At 36.5% G+C, this 16,819-nt stretch overlaps 2 protein-coding genes and 1 pseudogene across 15 annotated transcripts in view; 2 read left to right on the top strand and 1 right to left on the bottom strand.

Annotated features, from left to right (window-relative positions):
* The window catches only part of LOC144314109 (uncharacterized), a 102,944-nt gene that overhangs the window by 42,499 nt on the left and 43,626 nt on the right, over positions 1–16,819 (top strand). For 5 of the 14 annotated variants that reach the window (XR_013379776.1, XR_013379771.1, XR_013379774.1 and 2 more), the window contains exon 2: positions 5,676–5,772. The gene's annotated coding sequence lies outside the window, so the exon portion shown is untranslated. The other 9 variants (XR_013379783.1, XR_013379773.1, XR_013379781.1 and 6 more) reach the window with 5 other exon arrangements.
* The window catches only part of MAP3K1 (mitogen-activated protein kinase kinase kinase 1), a 79,279-nt gene continuing 70,127 nt past the window's right edge, over positions 7,668–16,819 (bottom strand). Inside the window, exons 15-20 of the mRNA XM_077897855.1 lie at positions 16,611–16,763; positions 14,943–15,105; positions 13,362–13,493; positions 12,359–12,501; positions 11,499–11,630; positions 7,668–10,282 (exon numbers count right to left, since the gene is read on the bottom strand). Of these exons, the coding sequence (XP_077753981.1) occupies positions 10,133–10,282; positions 11,499–11,630; positions 12,359–12,501; positions 13,362–13,493; positions 14,943–15,105; positions 16,611–16,763 (873 nt within the window). The 3' untranslated portion in view covers positions 7,668–10,132. The remainder of the gene's footprint in view (positions 10,283–11,498; positions 11,631–12,358; positions 12,502–13,361; positions 13,494–14,942; positions 15,106–16,610; positions 16,764–16,819) is intronic.
* On the top strand, positions 16,200–16,381 carry LOC144315038 (small nucleolar RNA U3; annotated as a pseudogene).

Genomic DNA, 16,819 nt, shown 5'->3' with positions numbered 1-16,819 from the left:
CTTTTGATGACTACAGCTTTGAGGTATAGTTTGAAATCAGGAAATGGGATGTCTCCTGCTTTGTCATCTTTCTCAGGATTGCTTTGGCCATTAGGGGTCCTTAGAGGTTCTATAGGAATTTTAGAATTGCTTTCTTTATTTCTGTGAAAATTGTCACCAGAATTTTGATAGAGATTACATCAACTCTATAGATGGCTTTAGGTGATATAGACATTTTAACAATTTTAATTCTTCTAGTCCATGAACACAGATGATCTTCTCATTTATTTGTGTCTACTTGTTTCATCATAGTTTTTTAGTTTTAAGTGTCTAGATCTTACACCTCCATGGTTACATTATTCCTGTGCCTTTTGTTATTCTCAAGGCACTTGTAAATGAGGATGTTTTTTTTACTATTTCAGATGTTTCATTTTTAGTATATAGGAACAACTGATTTGTGTGTATTAATTTTGTATCCTGCAGCTTTAAACATTTTTTTTAATTGAAGTATAGTTGACATGCAATACTGTATCAGTTTGAGGTGTACAACATAGTGATTATATATTTATATATATTTTGAAATACCATGATAGGTATAGTTATCATTAGTCACTCATCAAACAGTTATTTTGGTATTATTGAGTATATTTCCTATGCTGTACTTTTGAGCCCCATTACTTACTTATTTTATAACTGTAAGTTTGTACCTCTTAATCCCCTTCATCTTTTTTGCTCATCGCCTCCCCTCACCCCCACCATCCTACTCCTCAGTGGCAACTGCCAGTTTGTTTTTGGTATTTATGAGTCCATTTGTTCATTGTTTTGTTTATTAGATTGCACATATAAGTGGAATAATATGGTATTTGTCTTTCTGTGACTTATTTCACTTAGCATAGTATACCTGCTAGGTGCAGCCTTTTTATCACAGATGGTTAACATAACCATTTATTATTACATAATGAGAATAATATTTATATTAAATGTTATATATTAAATATTATAATAAATAATTATTATTAAAATAATTTTTACGGCTGAGTAATATTCCAGTGTGTGTGTATGTGTACATGTGCACACATCTTCTGTATCCATTCATATATTGATGGAGACTTAGGTTGTTTCTGTATTTTGGCTTTTGAAAATAATGTTGCAGTACACATAAGGGATATATACTTTTAGTTTAGTGGGTTTTTTTGAGGGGGTGGTAAATACTAAGAAGTGGAATTATTGGATCATATGGTAATTCCATTTCTTATATTTTGAGGAACCTCCATATTATTTTCCATAATGGCTACACCATTTTGCATTCCTACCAACAGTGCATAAGGGTTCTCTTTTCTCCACATCTTTGCCAACATTTATTATTTCTTATCTTTTTGATACTGGCCATTCTGATCAGTGTAAAGTGATACTTCATTGTGGTTTTGATTTGCATTTCCTTGATGATTAATGATTTTGAGCATCTCTTGATGTGTGTTGGCTCTCTGTACATGTTATCTGGAAAAATAACTATTCTGTATACTATAGAACTCTGCCCGTTTTCTAATCATATTGTTTTTTGGTGTTTAATTGTATGAGTTCTTTATATATTGGATATTGACCCCTCATTGGATATATCATTTGCAAACATCTTCTCCTATTTAGTAGGTTGTCTTTTTGTTTTGTTGATGGCAGCCTTTGCCGTCCAAAAGTTTTTTAGTTTATTTTAATTCCAGTAGTTTAATTTTGTTCTTGTTGCCCTTGCCAGAGGAGAGTGAACCAAAAAATATTGCTAATTCTAATGTCCAGGAATTTACTGCCTATTTTTTCTTTTGAGATTTTTATGGATTTATCTCCTGTGTTTAGGTCTTTAATCCACTCTGAGTTTATTTTTGTATGTGGCGTAAGAAAGTGATTGTTTTCTTTTACTCGTAGCTGTCCAGTTTTTCTAACACCATTTATTGGGGAGGGGACTGTCTTTTCCTCATTGTGTATTCTTGATTCCTTTGTCATAGATTAATTGACCATATAAGTGTGGCTCTACTTCTGGGCTCTCTGTTCTCTTCCATTGATCTGTGTTTCTGTTTTTGTGCCAGTACCATACCATTTTGATTACTATAGTTTTGTTGTATAGTGTAAAATCTGGGACTGTGATACCTCCAACTTAGTTACTTTTTCAGGATTATTTTGGCTATTCGGGGTCTTTTGTGGTTTCAGACAAATGTTAGGATTCTTTGTTCTTGTTCTGTGAAAAATGCTATTGGTATTTTTCTTTAAGATGTATTTATTTGAGAAAGAGAGGGAGTGCACACATGAGGGGAAGGGCCAGAAGGGAAGATTCTCAAGCAGACTCCTCACTGAGTGGGGAGCCTGATGCTGGGTTCAATCTCAAAACTAGTGCAGTCATGACCTGAGCCATAACCAAGTCTGGGATGCTTACCGACTGAGCCACCCAGGTGCCTCTATTAGTATTCTGATAGGGATTGCATTGAATCTATAGACTGCTTTGAATAGTATGGACATCTTAAAATTAATTAAAATTAATTCTTCCAGAGCACCTTGAATTCATCTTCAGTTTCTTTCATCGATGTTTTATAGTTTTTAGAGTATAGGTCTTTCACCTCTGTGGTTAAATTTACTCCTCAGTATTCTTCTTGATGCAATTGTAAATGAGATTATTAATTTCTCTTTCCACTAATTTTTAACACTGTATAGAAATGCCACATTTCTCTACATTGATCTTGTATCTCAACTTTAGAGAATTCATTTATTCTAACAGTTTTTGGTGGAGTCTAAGATTTTGTATACATATGATTATATTATCTGCAGACAATGGCAATTTTACTTCTTCCTTTCTGATTTGGATGCCTTTTAGTTCTTTTTTCTTATTGTTCTGGCCAGGAAATTCAGTACTTTGTTGAGTAAGATTGGTGAGACTAGGCACCCCTGATTGTTCCTGATTTAAGAGGAGAAGCTTTCAACTTCTCATCTACACAACCATATACAGCCCTCATCCTGTCAGTATATTTACATAAAGGTTGAAAAATATCTTTATGTACATTGACTTTAAGGGAAAAGAAGTTACATTTATGAAAACTTAGTCAAGTATGGTGTTAGTTGTGTACATGTCATGTATGACCTTTATTATATTGAAGTATGTTCTTTTGATACCCTAATCATGGAGTGCTTTTTTTTAAAATCATAAAACAATATTGCCATTTTGTCAAAAGCTTTCTGTATCTCTGTGGCATATCACATTTTTTGATTTGTATATGTTGAACCATGCTTGTATCCTAGGAATAAATTCCTCTTGGGTTCATGGTGTATGATCCTTTTAATGTGCTGTTGAATTCAGTTTGATAATGTTTTGATGTGATTTTTTGAGTCCATATTTATCAGAGACTTTGGCCTGTAGTTTTCTTTCCCTGTAGAGTCTTCATATGGCTTTGGTATCAGGGTAATGCTGGCCTCATGAATTGAGTTTGGGCGTGTTGCCTACTCTTCAGTTCTTTGGAAAAATTTGGGAAGGATATGAATTCTTTAATGTTTGATAGAATTCACCTGTGAAACAATCTGGTCCTGGGCTTTTCACTTTTGGGAGTTTTAAAATTACTGATTCAGTCTCCTTACTTGTTATCAGTCTGTTCACATTTTATTTCTTCATGATTCAGTTTTGTTAGGACCTATTATGCTGTTGATGTCACTCTCTCCCTTCACAATTCTTTTTTAAAGTAGGCTCCAAGCTCAGCATGGAGCCCGGTGTGGGGCTTGAACTCCCCACCCTAAGGTCAAGACCTGGGCTGAGCTCTAGAGTCGGACACTTAACCGGCTGAGCCACCCAGTCACCCCCGTTCGTAATTTATCTGGACACTGCAGTTATCTCCTGACTTTGTCTCTGCTTCTTGTACCACCCTGTTTGATCTTTCTTCAAGATGCTACTAGAGTGATCTTCACAAAATTTTCATGCTCCTTCCTGCCAAGGATTTCTCAGTATTTCCCATCCCATCTTATTTCTCCTTCTTTCCCTTTCATCCTAGATACACCCTCATCCTCCTATTATGTCTTTATGCATGTTGAGAAATCTTCAGCAAATTGACTTTAAAGGAAAATAACATTTATTTACCTCTAAACTATAACAGGAATGTCAGCATTGTCAGAAAAGCTACTTAGGGGTGTGATGGCTTTGCCTTTTCTACCGTCAGGCTATCCTCGTTTTATCTCTACGTGACTGGCAAACTATGAGGGCCATGAGGCGTGGGCTACAGTGACTCCAGCTTGGCTACAAGGTGATGAGACTGGCTTTAGTCACGGATGGAGTTCTTTCTTCACATAATACAGACAGAATATCTGTTGTCAAATAAAATTCACGACAACTGTATCACGGTGATGATGGCGTATTTGAATGCTACATATGCATAACTTGCTACCTGATGATGAGGCTCGTGGTAAACATTTCACATTAGTGCATATAATTAGACATTAATTCTCTCTTCAGAGGTTTCTTCTCTAGCATCAATGATCAGCATCTCCACTTTTCCCTCTTCTTGTAGCTCTTAGAAGTCAAAGTCTCGGATCCACTTTTCCAAAGCCGAGATTCTCTTCCAATATTCTACTTTTGTTTTATAAGTCTGGACTAAGGCCAGAGATCAAAACGTGGTTGGCCACAGGTCAGATCTAGCATATGAGTTCTGTTAGCCTATAATTACTAATCCCAATTTTAAATTAGTTTCTCCCAGTGTTTAAATACCAGAAAACTGTAGATAAAATATAGATTTCCAGTTTCTTTTAAAAATTTAAAGGCTTGGGCACTGTTATTTTTTTTTCTTCCCATTCCAACATGGCAAGCATGGACCTTCTTGAACCTGAGTTTAGCTTGGACTGTCAGACTGGCCACACACCCTACTAAGGACACCTCTAGCCACACAGGTATTTAAGTGTGGAACCTTTGTGTCACTCATGCACTCATACAAACATATATTGTGCATCCAACGTGCCTGGCAATGTTCTAGGCCATTTACTACATAGGTTCTTCATTTCACACAACACTGTCACTTTTATAGAGGCAGAAATAAATGGAGGTTCAAAAGGTCAAATGGCAAGTGGCAGAGCCAGATTTGACCCAGGGTATGTTTCATGTTCTGTGGTTTCCAGGTCCATCTTTATGACCTACTTTAAAAGGCCCATCCTTTCCTCCTTTATGTCAATTCAACCTGAGTTTTTTGCTTACAATCAAGAAAGGAGAAACCTAAAAATTGCAGATATGGGCCTTTTACACAATTATTAATGCCATTTAAATAGAATCAAAGAACAATAGAATTTAATTCCTCCAAGGCAAAAACCTGTTCTCAAAGGTATTGTTTTCTGGAAATGACAGAAGTATACACTTTAATAGTAATATCTAGAGCCTGTTTAAAAGATGCACATTTTGGGGGGTGCCTGGGTGACTAAGTTGGTTAAGCGTCCAACTCTTGATTTCAGCTCTGGTCATGATCTCAGGGTTGTGAGATAGAGCCCCACATCAAGGTCTGCACTGGGCATGGAACCTGCTTATTTTCTCTCTCTCTCTCTCTCTCCCTCCCCCCCACCACCACCCTGTGCCTCATCTCTGCTCCCCCTCCTCTCTTAAAAAAAGATGCACATTTTCAAATTATACAGAAACTTTAAAACAAAATGCTATCTGAACTCACACTTACTCCATGATATTACCTATTTTGCAGGGTTAATTCATCTTGTTTCTGATTAAGTTTGATCCTGTGAGAAATGACTACTGGCAGAAAAATGAAGAATAAAGTGGAAATGAGTACACAAGCACAGGTACAATCTAAGACTGAAACTGTGGGGCAGGCCAAGGGAGCTCCCTGTTGTAGCTTATGTTGCAGAATGATTGAAATTGGCTCATTTCTGCATTTGTGAAATGGAGTATAATCACTGTGTTCTAAGGTATGCCTGACAAGTACTTGCTAGTGAGTAATTCTTCATTCCTCTTCTAATCAGTTTAACATAAGAGGGCAGTTTTTATTGTTTTTTTCAATTCCATACAATATAAAAAGAGTTGTGTGGATGGAATCAGTTAAGTTTAATCTATACTGCCTTGGAATAGTAGTAGTATTTATGTGAAAGTATGTAACATACCAAGTCATATAAGGTAGACTGTTTGAAGAGTTATAATTTTCACTTAAGATTTAAAAGAAAAACAAAAATTTTTGGAAGAGCTTTTCTTCTGGTCAAAAAGCCCTTAGATGTTGATAGTGGGGGGGAGGCTGTGAGTAATGGGGCCAGAAGGCATATGGGTAATCTCTGAGTCTTCTGCTCAGTTTTGCTGTAAACCTAAAACTGTTCTAAAAAATAAAATATATCGTATACATATGCTGCAATATGTATAATACAACTTTTATATATACATGTAAGATGGCTTTAAAAAAAATATGTGGAACAAATATGTATTAAAGCCCACGGGTAAATGGGAACAAAGGCAGTCCAGCAGGGTTTGGGGCCATGCAGGGAAGGAAGCCTGATGGGCATCAGGAAGATTGGCTACTCAGGGGGTTAGGGGGAGGACTTGAACAGATTAAGATCCATATATATGAATATATCTTGATATATATATATCTTGATATATATATATGGATATATCATATATATATCTTGAACAGATCCATATATTGGATCTTAATATATGGATCTTAATATACCATATATTGAGGTACATGGGGGTCAGGTTTTTTTTTGTCCAGGGAAGTGTTAAAAATATGGAATGAGGGGAAGCTTGAATGAAGAACCATAGTGGTGGTAAATTGAAATTAGATTGGTATGAACTCATGGTTTGTGTATGTATGTATGTATATTTCTCATCTGTGCACAAGAGAAACTACTTGGAATATATATAGTAGTTTTGTCTACCAGGAAGGTCTGGGAGCCAGTGACAAAGGCACACCCAAGAGCAATGAATACTGGTGGCTTGCCAGTTGGGACACAGAAGCTGGCTTTCAAGAGGCATCCAATGGCTGAGAATGACAATTTGAGCAAATACATGATGACAGTAATGGATTTTCTCTCACTGAATAGGAATCCACAAATCCAGTTTTATATAAATGAATAATAAGTGGGAGAAGAGGAAGCTCTTCTTTATAGCAAACTGTCCATTAATAAAATACAGAAGGAATGCAAGAACTAGAAAATCAGCAATTGGCAAGTGTCAGAGTAGTAATTCAGAATTCAGGAAAGCTAAGAGCAGAGGGTTAAAGTTGAATGAAGAACAAACTACATAGTCTCAAAGTATCATCTCTGCACAATACTTAATATAAAGCTAGATATTATGAAGGGAAACAGTAACTTGATAGTGGTGAGTGAGGCCTACTCAGATGATCACCGTATCACCAGCACTGGCACAGATTGGCTTTGGAGTGCCTCCTGGTAAGACACACCAAGAAGAGCACAGCGTCACCCCTCCCACATTCCGGTCACAAACTCATACTCTGAATCCAGGCATGAGGAAGCACCAAACTCCAGCGAAGGACCTCTATAAAACATTAGCCTGTAATCTTAAAAAATATTAAGGTCCTGAAGGTCAAGAAAAAACTGAGGAATGAGTCTGGACTGAATGAAACTGAAGAAACTTGACAAGTAGGAGGAACATATGATCTTGGTCTGGATCCTTTAGCTATACAGGACATAACTGGGCACCTGGCAAAATAAACAAAATTCCAACCTTTGTTCAAAAACTTTTATTTACTATAAAGACAAACACCAAAATAGGTACAAATACTATAAAATTGGTTCAATGGGGTAAAAATTTTAATTAAAATATCTTGATATATTTAAAATAACAAAGGATACATTTAAGCCAAATTTTCTTAACCCAGAGATTTTTTTTGTAGCATTTGCTTACACAGTAAGGTGCTAATAGAAGTTAGCCCTTAAGCCCTGGAAGTCTTAGGAATCATAGTCACACAGCAAATATAATTTCATTGTGAAAGTGAACTTTGGTAGAAGAAAAATCTATAGGACACCTGAGGTAGTAGAACCTGGAATAAACAGCAGTAGACATTATTTACAACTTGAGTACCAAATAACATTAAGAACACAAAAATAATTACACAATACAATTTTCAGTCCAGCTTTGATCCAAAGAAAATAAGATTATATCACATTTGCATTGAAAACAAAACAAAACACAAAACACCACAATTACCAGCAAGCTGAGGGAACTGCAAACAAACTCAAACAATGGATTTGGACATCTAGAGGCAGTTTGAGTTTGAAATGTGGTGGGCATGGTGATCTACAAAGTAATACTGATTAGCTGAGGTTCCTCAGTTTATACAGTTTACATTTCTGTCAGACACAGTATTAATCTGACCAGTGATCTTCCAGTACATAAAATGGCAAGAGTGCATCCATTAAAGCTTGCACATGAGAAACTCGGAAACAATCTTATTAGGGTTGTGAAAATTCTAAGTAGTCACACACACAAAAAAGAAGAAAATAAAAAAAAGACAGTCAAGTACAACACATTTAGAGCTACCAAACTTCACATTTCGGTACTATTTTTAACTCTTCAAATATTGCCAATCTTCCAAAACAAAGGAATGTAAAATTTCACTAAGAGACACATTCACATAAAAAAAAAAACTGCTTTTTAAAAATTATATGCAATATATCCCTGTAAACTTATCTTGTAACTTATTTTACTTCCAATTTGTGATGTACATTTAAAATGTACTCTATATAGCTTATTTAGTTTATCCTGAGTCTTTGAGAATAACCAATTCTGTTTCACTCTGCAATAATTCAACTGGCTTCTGAAGAGTTAAAACTTAACATCTCAAAAAGTTGTATTAAATATTTAATCAGTACTTGATTTAAAAGACTTACAAAAAGATAAAAGAGCTGCCATTTTCCTTCAGGATTCCATGCATCTGAATTCAACTCAGATGAAAACCATTAGATAATTGTGCAAAATCCAATAATTAGTGTGTAAGTGAAATTCAATTTCACTTTTCTTTCTGATCATGTTTTCAAAGTTACAAGCAAATTTATTTTGTAAAAACACTATTACTCATTGGTAGTTGAGTCATTAGTTAATTTTCCTTTAAGTATCAGCCAGGCCTACTGTAAGGAGATGATGCATGGTAGAAGGAAAATAGCAGTTTAATAATATTATTAGTGGTGATGATGAACAATGGATTGTTACATACAAAGTAAGACTTCAGTGGTGTGAAGTTTCCTACAAAAGAAACCAATACATTAAAAAAAACAATTTCAAGGTAATCTTGATCTTGGTTGTGAGCTGCATCACAGAGAATGTTGATTTTCACTTAATTTATATTTAACCTGCATGAAAAGAGCAGTGACTGACTCAGTGAAGGTAGTATTTTATTATATTCCAATTTTTAAAACAAACAAAATTAAATCTGTATTAAAAAAAAAAAAAACCTCTTGCAATAGCAAGATATTTAATAAACCCTAGTTCACACCTAGTTCTATTTTTTTTTTCTGGTTTGAAAAGATCACCTTTCCCTGAATATTAAACAAAATGAAGGTAAAATGAAAATATAGAACCATAATTTCCAAAAACGAAATGAATGGGCCAACAGTAAAATGCACAGTGAACCACAACTGCCCAGGCATTTAAAAAATAAAGGTCAATTGTGGTTCATAAAGAAGTTATCAACTTTTAAAAATATATTTACTGCTACTTATAGCATATTCTGACCTAAAAGAGGCAGATACTGATTTATAGCCAGTGACAAAAAAAAAAAACTGAACGGAATTGTAGAACCCCCTGCTTGTCATCACGATATGAAATGGAAGAAAAATTGAAACATTAAAATAGATCCTGAGCCCCTCAGCTGCTAATATTGCTGAAAAAGTGCTCCAAAAACACCAAAATATGCTTGTTAGTCATGCAAAACTTCGTTGCTTTCCTGTTTACCTATGGCCAGTTCTTTGAAAGGCACGGTTTACAGTTTGTGCACAAATTGTGGACTTTTGCATACTAAGCTTAGGTACAGATCATGATTTGTCAATCACATACTTAGGTAAGGGTTCCCCACTGGTCTTGTTCATAGCTGTTCAGTGGCATGAAGGCCAGCAGATTATCAGCGTGGTTCCCCACAAAAGTTTTGCTCTCGTTGAGCATCCTGTCTCCATTATAGTTTATTTGTATAATTGGCTACCATGTAGTACGGAAGACCGGATGCTTCAGTAGCTCTCTTGACGGGGGTCTGTCCTGAGGTTGAAGTTCTAAACACCGAAGAGCCACATCTCGTAAACCAGGAGACAAATGTGAGGGGATTGATGGAGCAGTCGTCGCACTTGCAATCTGTAAGAAAAACCACCAGTGTGTTTAAACTTTCCACAATAGGAGCTTCTGATCTAGAAGTACACGTGCATCCTGTACATAGAAGAACTGAAGCTGAAATTGGTGGACTTGCTTCTGACAGGGAGTCTCTGGAAAAACTCACCCACTGGATGGGAGGCTTCCTCTAAGAATCTTCAAATTTTAGGATTTCAGAATTTAATCAAACACTTCCTGAGCAGATGGATCTATGGTTTTCCTTGTCTCAAATGAACATGACTAAGTACATCAAAATGATTAGACAGGTAAAGTATTCACTTCATACTATATGCTCTCCTCATACTCTGCAGTATGATGGTTTGTCATCCTTGCTTCATCATACATGTTCTGTCATTCAGCACAGAGAGCTATTCAAAGCTACTGAGACCACACCTGGCCAGTCCGCTTAGTACATCAGAAACTCAACTGCACTGAATGGGGAAGGTATGGAAGTGTGGGAAGGACTGGGGGAGGTGCTGGGAGGTACTGAGGTACTGGTGCACTGGATTTCGAGTTACTCAGGCCCAGAGATTTTATTCCCATATTAATCCCATGAAGTAGATGCTGTAATTATACACGTTTTATAACCAAGAAAACAGAGGGCAGACGGAGTCATTTCCCGAGTCACATGGCTTTTTAAAGTTTAAAGGCTGGAACCACGGTTTGAAATCAGGTCTGTATCATTCCAGAGCCTGAGCTTTTAACTGGCACATGTCTGGATCAGAAGCTAAAAATCTAAACTACTATACTCTTCTCCACTGGAAATGGACAGAATGGATTTGAGAGTTGTCAGAAAGGTAGGACAGACGGGATTTGGTACCTGACTCGTGTAAATTTTTTAAATACAGAAAATAGTAAATCAGATTTTAAAGATTTGTGGATTGTGTCCATAAAGAGCTCTACATTTTTACATTTGAAAGTTGGATATACTTAGTACATATTTCACCTAAGAACAATGATTCATTATTCGCTAACTCATTGTTCGAAGTGACTTTATAGAGCCTAACTACTTGAAAAATGAGGACTGACTGTACATGCCACCAACATTCATCACACCGTATGAATTCCAAGAGATACATATATGCATATTTATTTCAAGGAGGATACATGCTTTGACATTAGATTGAGAGTTAAGGGGAACCCATGAAAATCTGCCTCCTGCCAATTACAGCAGAAAAAGTAATTTTTATATTATAGTTACCTTAAATATCAAAGCAAGATGATTGGAGTGTTTTTCTGCATTCCAAGGTGGTTTAGCACAAGCCATTTCTATAATAGCACAGCCAACACTCCATACATCACAGCTCCTACCATACTGCTGACCTCTCAGTACCTAAAATAGTTAATTTAGAAATATGACTCATTAACAAAAGAGAAAAATATTCTGTAGTTATGTATTCTAGGTTTTTATTTCAGACCAAAACAATGGTACAGACAGCAACTCCATGGACTACCTTGATGTTTCATTTATTTCATTAACAAGCTTAATCTCCTATGTGGCACAAAAGTACTTTGGAGAATTGTGAGATTCTGAAAAGGAGTCAGATCACAGAATATCCAAGCAGCCCCTGTGTACTTAAGTCACTGTGGGGCCAGAGGACAACCAATTATCACTACGTATAAACATGAAGAGTGTGGAACACAACTGAAGAAGCCTGATTCAGAACAGCAATACTACGTGAAATTTCTTCACTACTGTGAAGACTAGCTTCTGTGTGCTCATCTCCCTTTGGAATAGAGAGAGAGCAATTCTTAAGATTTTTAATTATGTGTACTTTGGGCATACTATAAAACAAGTAGTACAACTACCCCAAAATTCTCTGTTGGCAACGGTCTTATAAGCAAGTCTACTAAAGCCTGCTCTTTTAAAATTTTGTCAAGACAAAGATGGAACGTCAGGGATTAAGAGTCTGAAATCAAGGATATCATTAAAACCTTATTTTAGAGCCATAATCTTCTCATTGGTAAGCGCATACGGAACAACACTGCAACCTAAGTTGCTATAATTCTGTCACATGGAACGCCAGCTACTTTGCCATCACATTCACAGCTGCTTCTTACCTCAGGTGCCATAAATGCAATTGTTCCCAATAACTGTCCCTGAAACTCTCCTGCACCAGTTCCTTTTGATGCCAACCTGGCTGCAGCTCCAAAATCTGCAATTCTCAGTCTCTGACCTGTGCTGTCAATTAGCAAATTGGCACCTGTCAACAAAAAGAGCAAATGACCTTGTATGTTAAAAAGCAAAAGAATAGATTCAAAACTCAGTAAAATACTACTAATGAAATAGGACAGTAACAAAGGAAGTGGGCATGGAAGGGTTCAGAGAAATCTCCCCTCTTGATTCACTTCATTCTTGCTAAAAAGGCACACAGGTTATCAACAATGTAAAAATAAAATCCAAATCTTCAGAGGGAAAGATCAAAGTAACAAGGCAAAAGGAGATCAAGGCAGACATTTAATGAAATGTTACTAAGTGTTGAAAACCTTTAATGTTCCCAACAAAAATCTTCCCTCAAAGTTAAAATTTTAGTGGTTTCCATTTTAAGACAGTTCTATTGAAACATACTCACCTAGACCAATTCAAAATAGTATAATTCCTTAATTATAACTCATAAAAGTTAATGTTATAAAATTATTTGAATACTAGTCACACATACATGTCAGAAAACCAGTTATTCTTAATAAGATAAACTGCAAAAGATCTTAAAGGATTTTTCTCAAAAGAAGCTCATGATACCCCAATTATTCTAAATAAAACTAGAAACAGGAATGGTTGGGGAGGCAGTAGTAGATCATGAGACCAAGAAATCAGAAACCTGATTTTTATACTGGTTTGCCATCAATTAGCAGTGAGACTGGAAAAATCAGTCTCTCTGAGGAAGGCAGATTTCATGACTCCAAGGTTCCTTTCACTTCTAATAATTCTAGTATTTTGAGTTACTCAGGAAAAACAATCCGATAGTTGATCTTAAGTTAGAAACTGCCAATAAAGGTCCAAGTTGTAAAACTCTCATTTGTTTTCTATTTATTGTTAGTAGGTAGTAATTAAAAGAATTCCTACCTTTGACATCTCTATGAATGATCTGGTTTTCATGGAGATAGGAAAGGCCACGAAGTAACTGTTCAGTATAGTTAATAACTACTGATTCCTTGAAGGCCCCATATTTACTGAGCAAATGAGCCACAGATCCCCCTAGAAGACAAACATATAATACTAATTATCATAAACTTAAGCCAAAATTAAAACCGCTTATTACAATTTGGTTACATAAGCTTGCACCATAAGAGCGGACATTCACATTTGAAATGTTAAGTTTATACTCTGCATCAGAAGCGAAATGGACTTAAAAACTAACACATTCCAGTCATCTCAAAACCTGTCAAACATTTTCATCAAACTTTCACAAACTAGTTTTTTTGAAAGGTCAAGATTTCAGAAAGCTTTAAACTTAACAGTTTTGCACCAGACTATTTTTGCAATGTACAATTCACCTGTCTTTTTGACGAAGATGTATAAAATACTTTTCGTAATAAGACTTAAGCTGCAGGGTAGGGTACCTGAGTGGCTCAGTCAGTTGAGCATCTGCCTTCGGCTCAGGTCATGACCCCGTGGTCCTGGGATGGAGTCCCGAGTGGGACTCCCTGCTTAGCAGGGAGCCTACTTCTCCCTCTCTTCCCCGCTTGTGCTATCTTGGTCGCTATCTCTGTGTTTCCCTCAAACACATAAAATCTTAAAAAATAAGACTTAAGTAAACAGTGCTAAACATGTTATTTAGCAGAAGGTAGAGCGAACGGGAGGAGCCAGAAGATCCAGCGTTAGGCTTCATATTCTCCTGGGAATGCTCTGACCTGGGACAGGTCACAAACTCAATAAATCTCACTAAGAATTATTTATAATAGTCAATCTTATCAACGCAGCTACAACCAACATCAGGGAACATACTAAAGAATGGATATGTGAATAGAAATCTACTCTTCAAATGTAAAAAAAATCTAAGAAGTTAAACCAAGCATTTATTCGTTCAATACATCCTAAGTTACTTGTCTTACTGTATGTATGATATGATACCACATAAAACCTAGTCTGTATTTGTTCAAGCAGATAATAAGGTTCAGTTTTCTCTGTCAGTGCTAGTTGACCTACAATAAGTTTTCCAAGTTCTATCTTGATTTCATTTTTATACTGTCAAGTTAGAACATCTCTCCTTGATGATGGCCGCCTGGAAAAATATGGGTCTTATGCATAGCAGGTTTTAAAAAAAATTCCTATAAAACAGTGCTATACAATCATTTAAAAAGAAACACTGAAAAACTCTGAAAGGTAGAGACAGTATCTTATTTTTATTTAAATGTAAGACAAATGGGCAACCCAACCCTCTCAGGTTCCCTCCCTCTTTGGGAGCTTTGTAGTATCACTCTGTAAACTTTGCTTTGCTGCCAATCAATCAATCAATCAATCAATCAATGTAAGACAGAACAAAGTATTTACAGTTCATATTATGTTAGGTAGGGGTGACTTGCTTTTAGAAATTCAAACTACTTATTAAAAACAAGTGTTCATTAAACTGTTTCTCCTAAATTCAATGTCAGCCAGAAAGTTAAATTCATGTACTATCACTGGCAATTTAAAACAGGAACATACCTGCCATCCATTCAATGAAGAGATTATAATTGCTCTTCTCACATGTGGCTCCCAACATCCTAATGATGTTGGGATGATTCAAATGGCTCATCATTCTGATCTCTTCTCTTAATGCTTCCACTACTTCTTCTTGTTCAGAAGATGTATTTCTGACATATGTCACCTGTTTTAATAACCATGTTTACAAAGTTTTGAATTCTGATGAATTTCCATTTACAATTTTTACTAACAATCTGATCTGAAATGGACAAATTCAAATCAGTTTATATATTAACAGAAGTTGGCATTTATGTTCATGGATGCAATGTAGATAATTTATTAAAAACCAAGTCAAAATATTCTACAGAAAAGAGTCTAGCTTAAGAAGCACTGAAATAGGGAAAAAACTGGGACATAGCCAATCCTCCAAAACTGTCTAAAGATAGAATAAGAAAAGCCTAGTGGAAGAACCAACAGAATTTAAAGATGAAAGTTTTAAGGATGCCTGGGTGGCTCAGTGGTTGAGCATCTGCCTTTGGCTCAGGGTGCATGATCCCGGAGTCCTGGGATCAGGTCCCACACTGGGCTCCCGCAGGAAGCCTGTTTCTCCTTCTCCCTCTGTCTATGTCTCTGCCTCTCTGTGTCTCTCATGAATAAATAAAATCTTTAAAAAAAAAATGAAAGCTTTGGGATCCCTGGGTGGCGCAGCAGTTTAGTGCCTGCCTTTGGCCCAGGGCGCGATCCTGGAGACCCGGGATCGAGTCCCATGTCAGGCTCCCGGTGCATGGAGCCTGCTTCTCCCTCTGCCTGTGTCTCTGCCTCTCTCTCTCTCTCTGTGTGACTATCATAAATAAATAAAAATTAAAAAAAAATTCTTTAAAAAAAAATGAAAGCTTTATCTTCATAAACATGCTCATTAATAAAAAGTAAGCTACAGAGATCCCAAGATGATATTGCACTGGTAACACTGCTAAAAGGAGTAGGAAACCATAACTCTTGCTTATAAAAAGCACAAAAAAGACCAAGAACCTGGAGGTCCATCTTGATGTTGCATCTTTTTTTTTTTTTTTTTTTTTTTTTAAGATTTTATTTGTTTATTCATATGAGAGACACAGAGAGGCAGAGACACAGGCAGAGGGAGAAGCAGGCCCCATGCAGGGAGCCCGATGTGGGACTCGATCCCGAGACTCCAGGATCATGCCCTGGGCCGAAGGCAAGTGCTAAACCACTGAGCCGCCCAGGGATCCCCGATGTTGCATCTTAAAATAATCATGCTTCAAGACTATACTTTCAGGGATCATTTCTATAGTTTGTTAAAATAATCATGCTTCAGCTTTTCATTAGAATTCATGATGCTTTTAGGGGTGCCTGGGTGACTCAGTTGAGCATCTGCTTTCAGCTCAGGTCATGATCCCAGGGTCCTAGGCTTGAGTCCCGCATCAGGCTCCCTGCAGAGTGAGCCTGACTCTCCCTCTGCCTCCCTCTCTCTCTCATGAATAAATAAATAAAACCTTAAAAGAAAAAAAAGGAATTAATTATGCTTTTGGTGCTAGCAGTATTTATTTTGAAATCTGGGTTTCTGAAAATTAAAGAACCTAAAGCATATATACACAGTGACACATCCTTTTTCTTATTTGCTCATGCTTTGTTTTTATAATTTAAGTCATTATGTGCTCACTAGATATTTACCTGTTTAACAGCCATTAAAGTTCCAGTTCCCACATCCTGAGCCTGGTAACAAGAAGAAAATGCTCCAAGGCCTATCTGCTGACCTTTCAGCCATTCAGTGTCTTCTCTGTAAGGTTGTTTTGCTTTGGTATGTCCTGGTAGAGTTTCCGGTGTCTACATATTAAATGAAAGCAATCTTTTTACTGTTAAGTTAAAAGAGGAAGAGTTTG

The sequence above is a fragment of the Canis aureus genome, chromosome 5 (genome assembly GCF_053574225.1).
Source record: "Canis aureus isolate CA01 chromosome 5, VMU_Caureus_v.1.0, whole genome shotgun sequence".
NCBI classification, from domain to species: Eukaryota; Metazoa; Chordata; class Mammalia; order Carnivora; family Canidae; genus Canis; species Canis aureus.
This window is presented reverse-complemented; position numbering and strand designations above follow the sequence as displayed.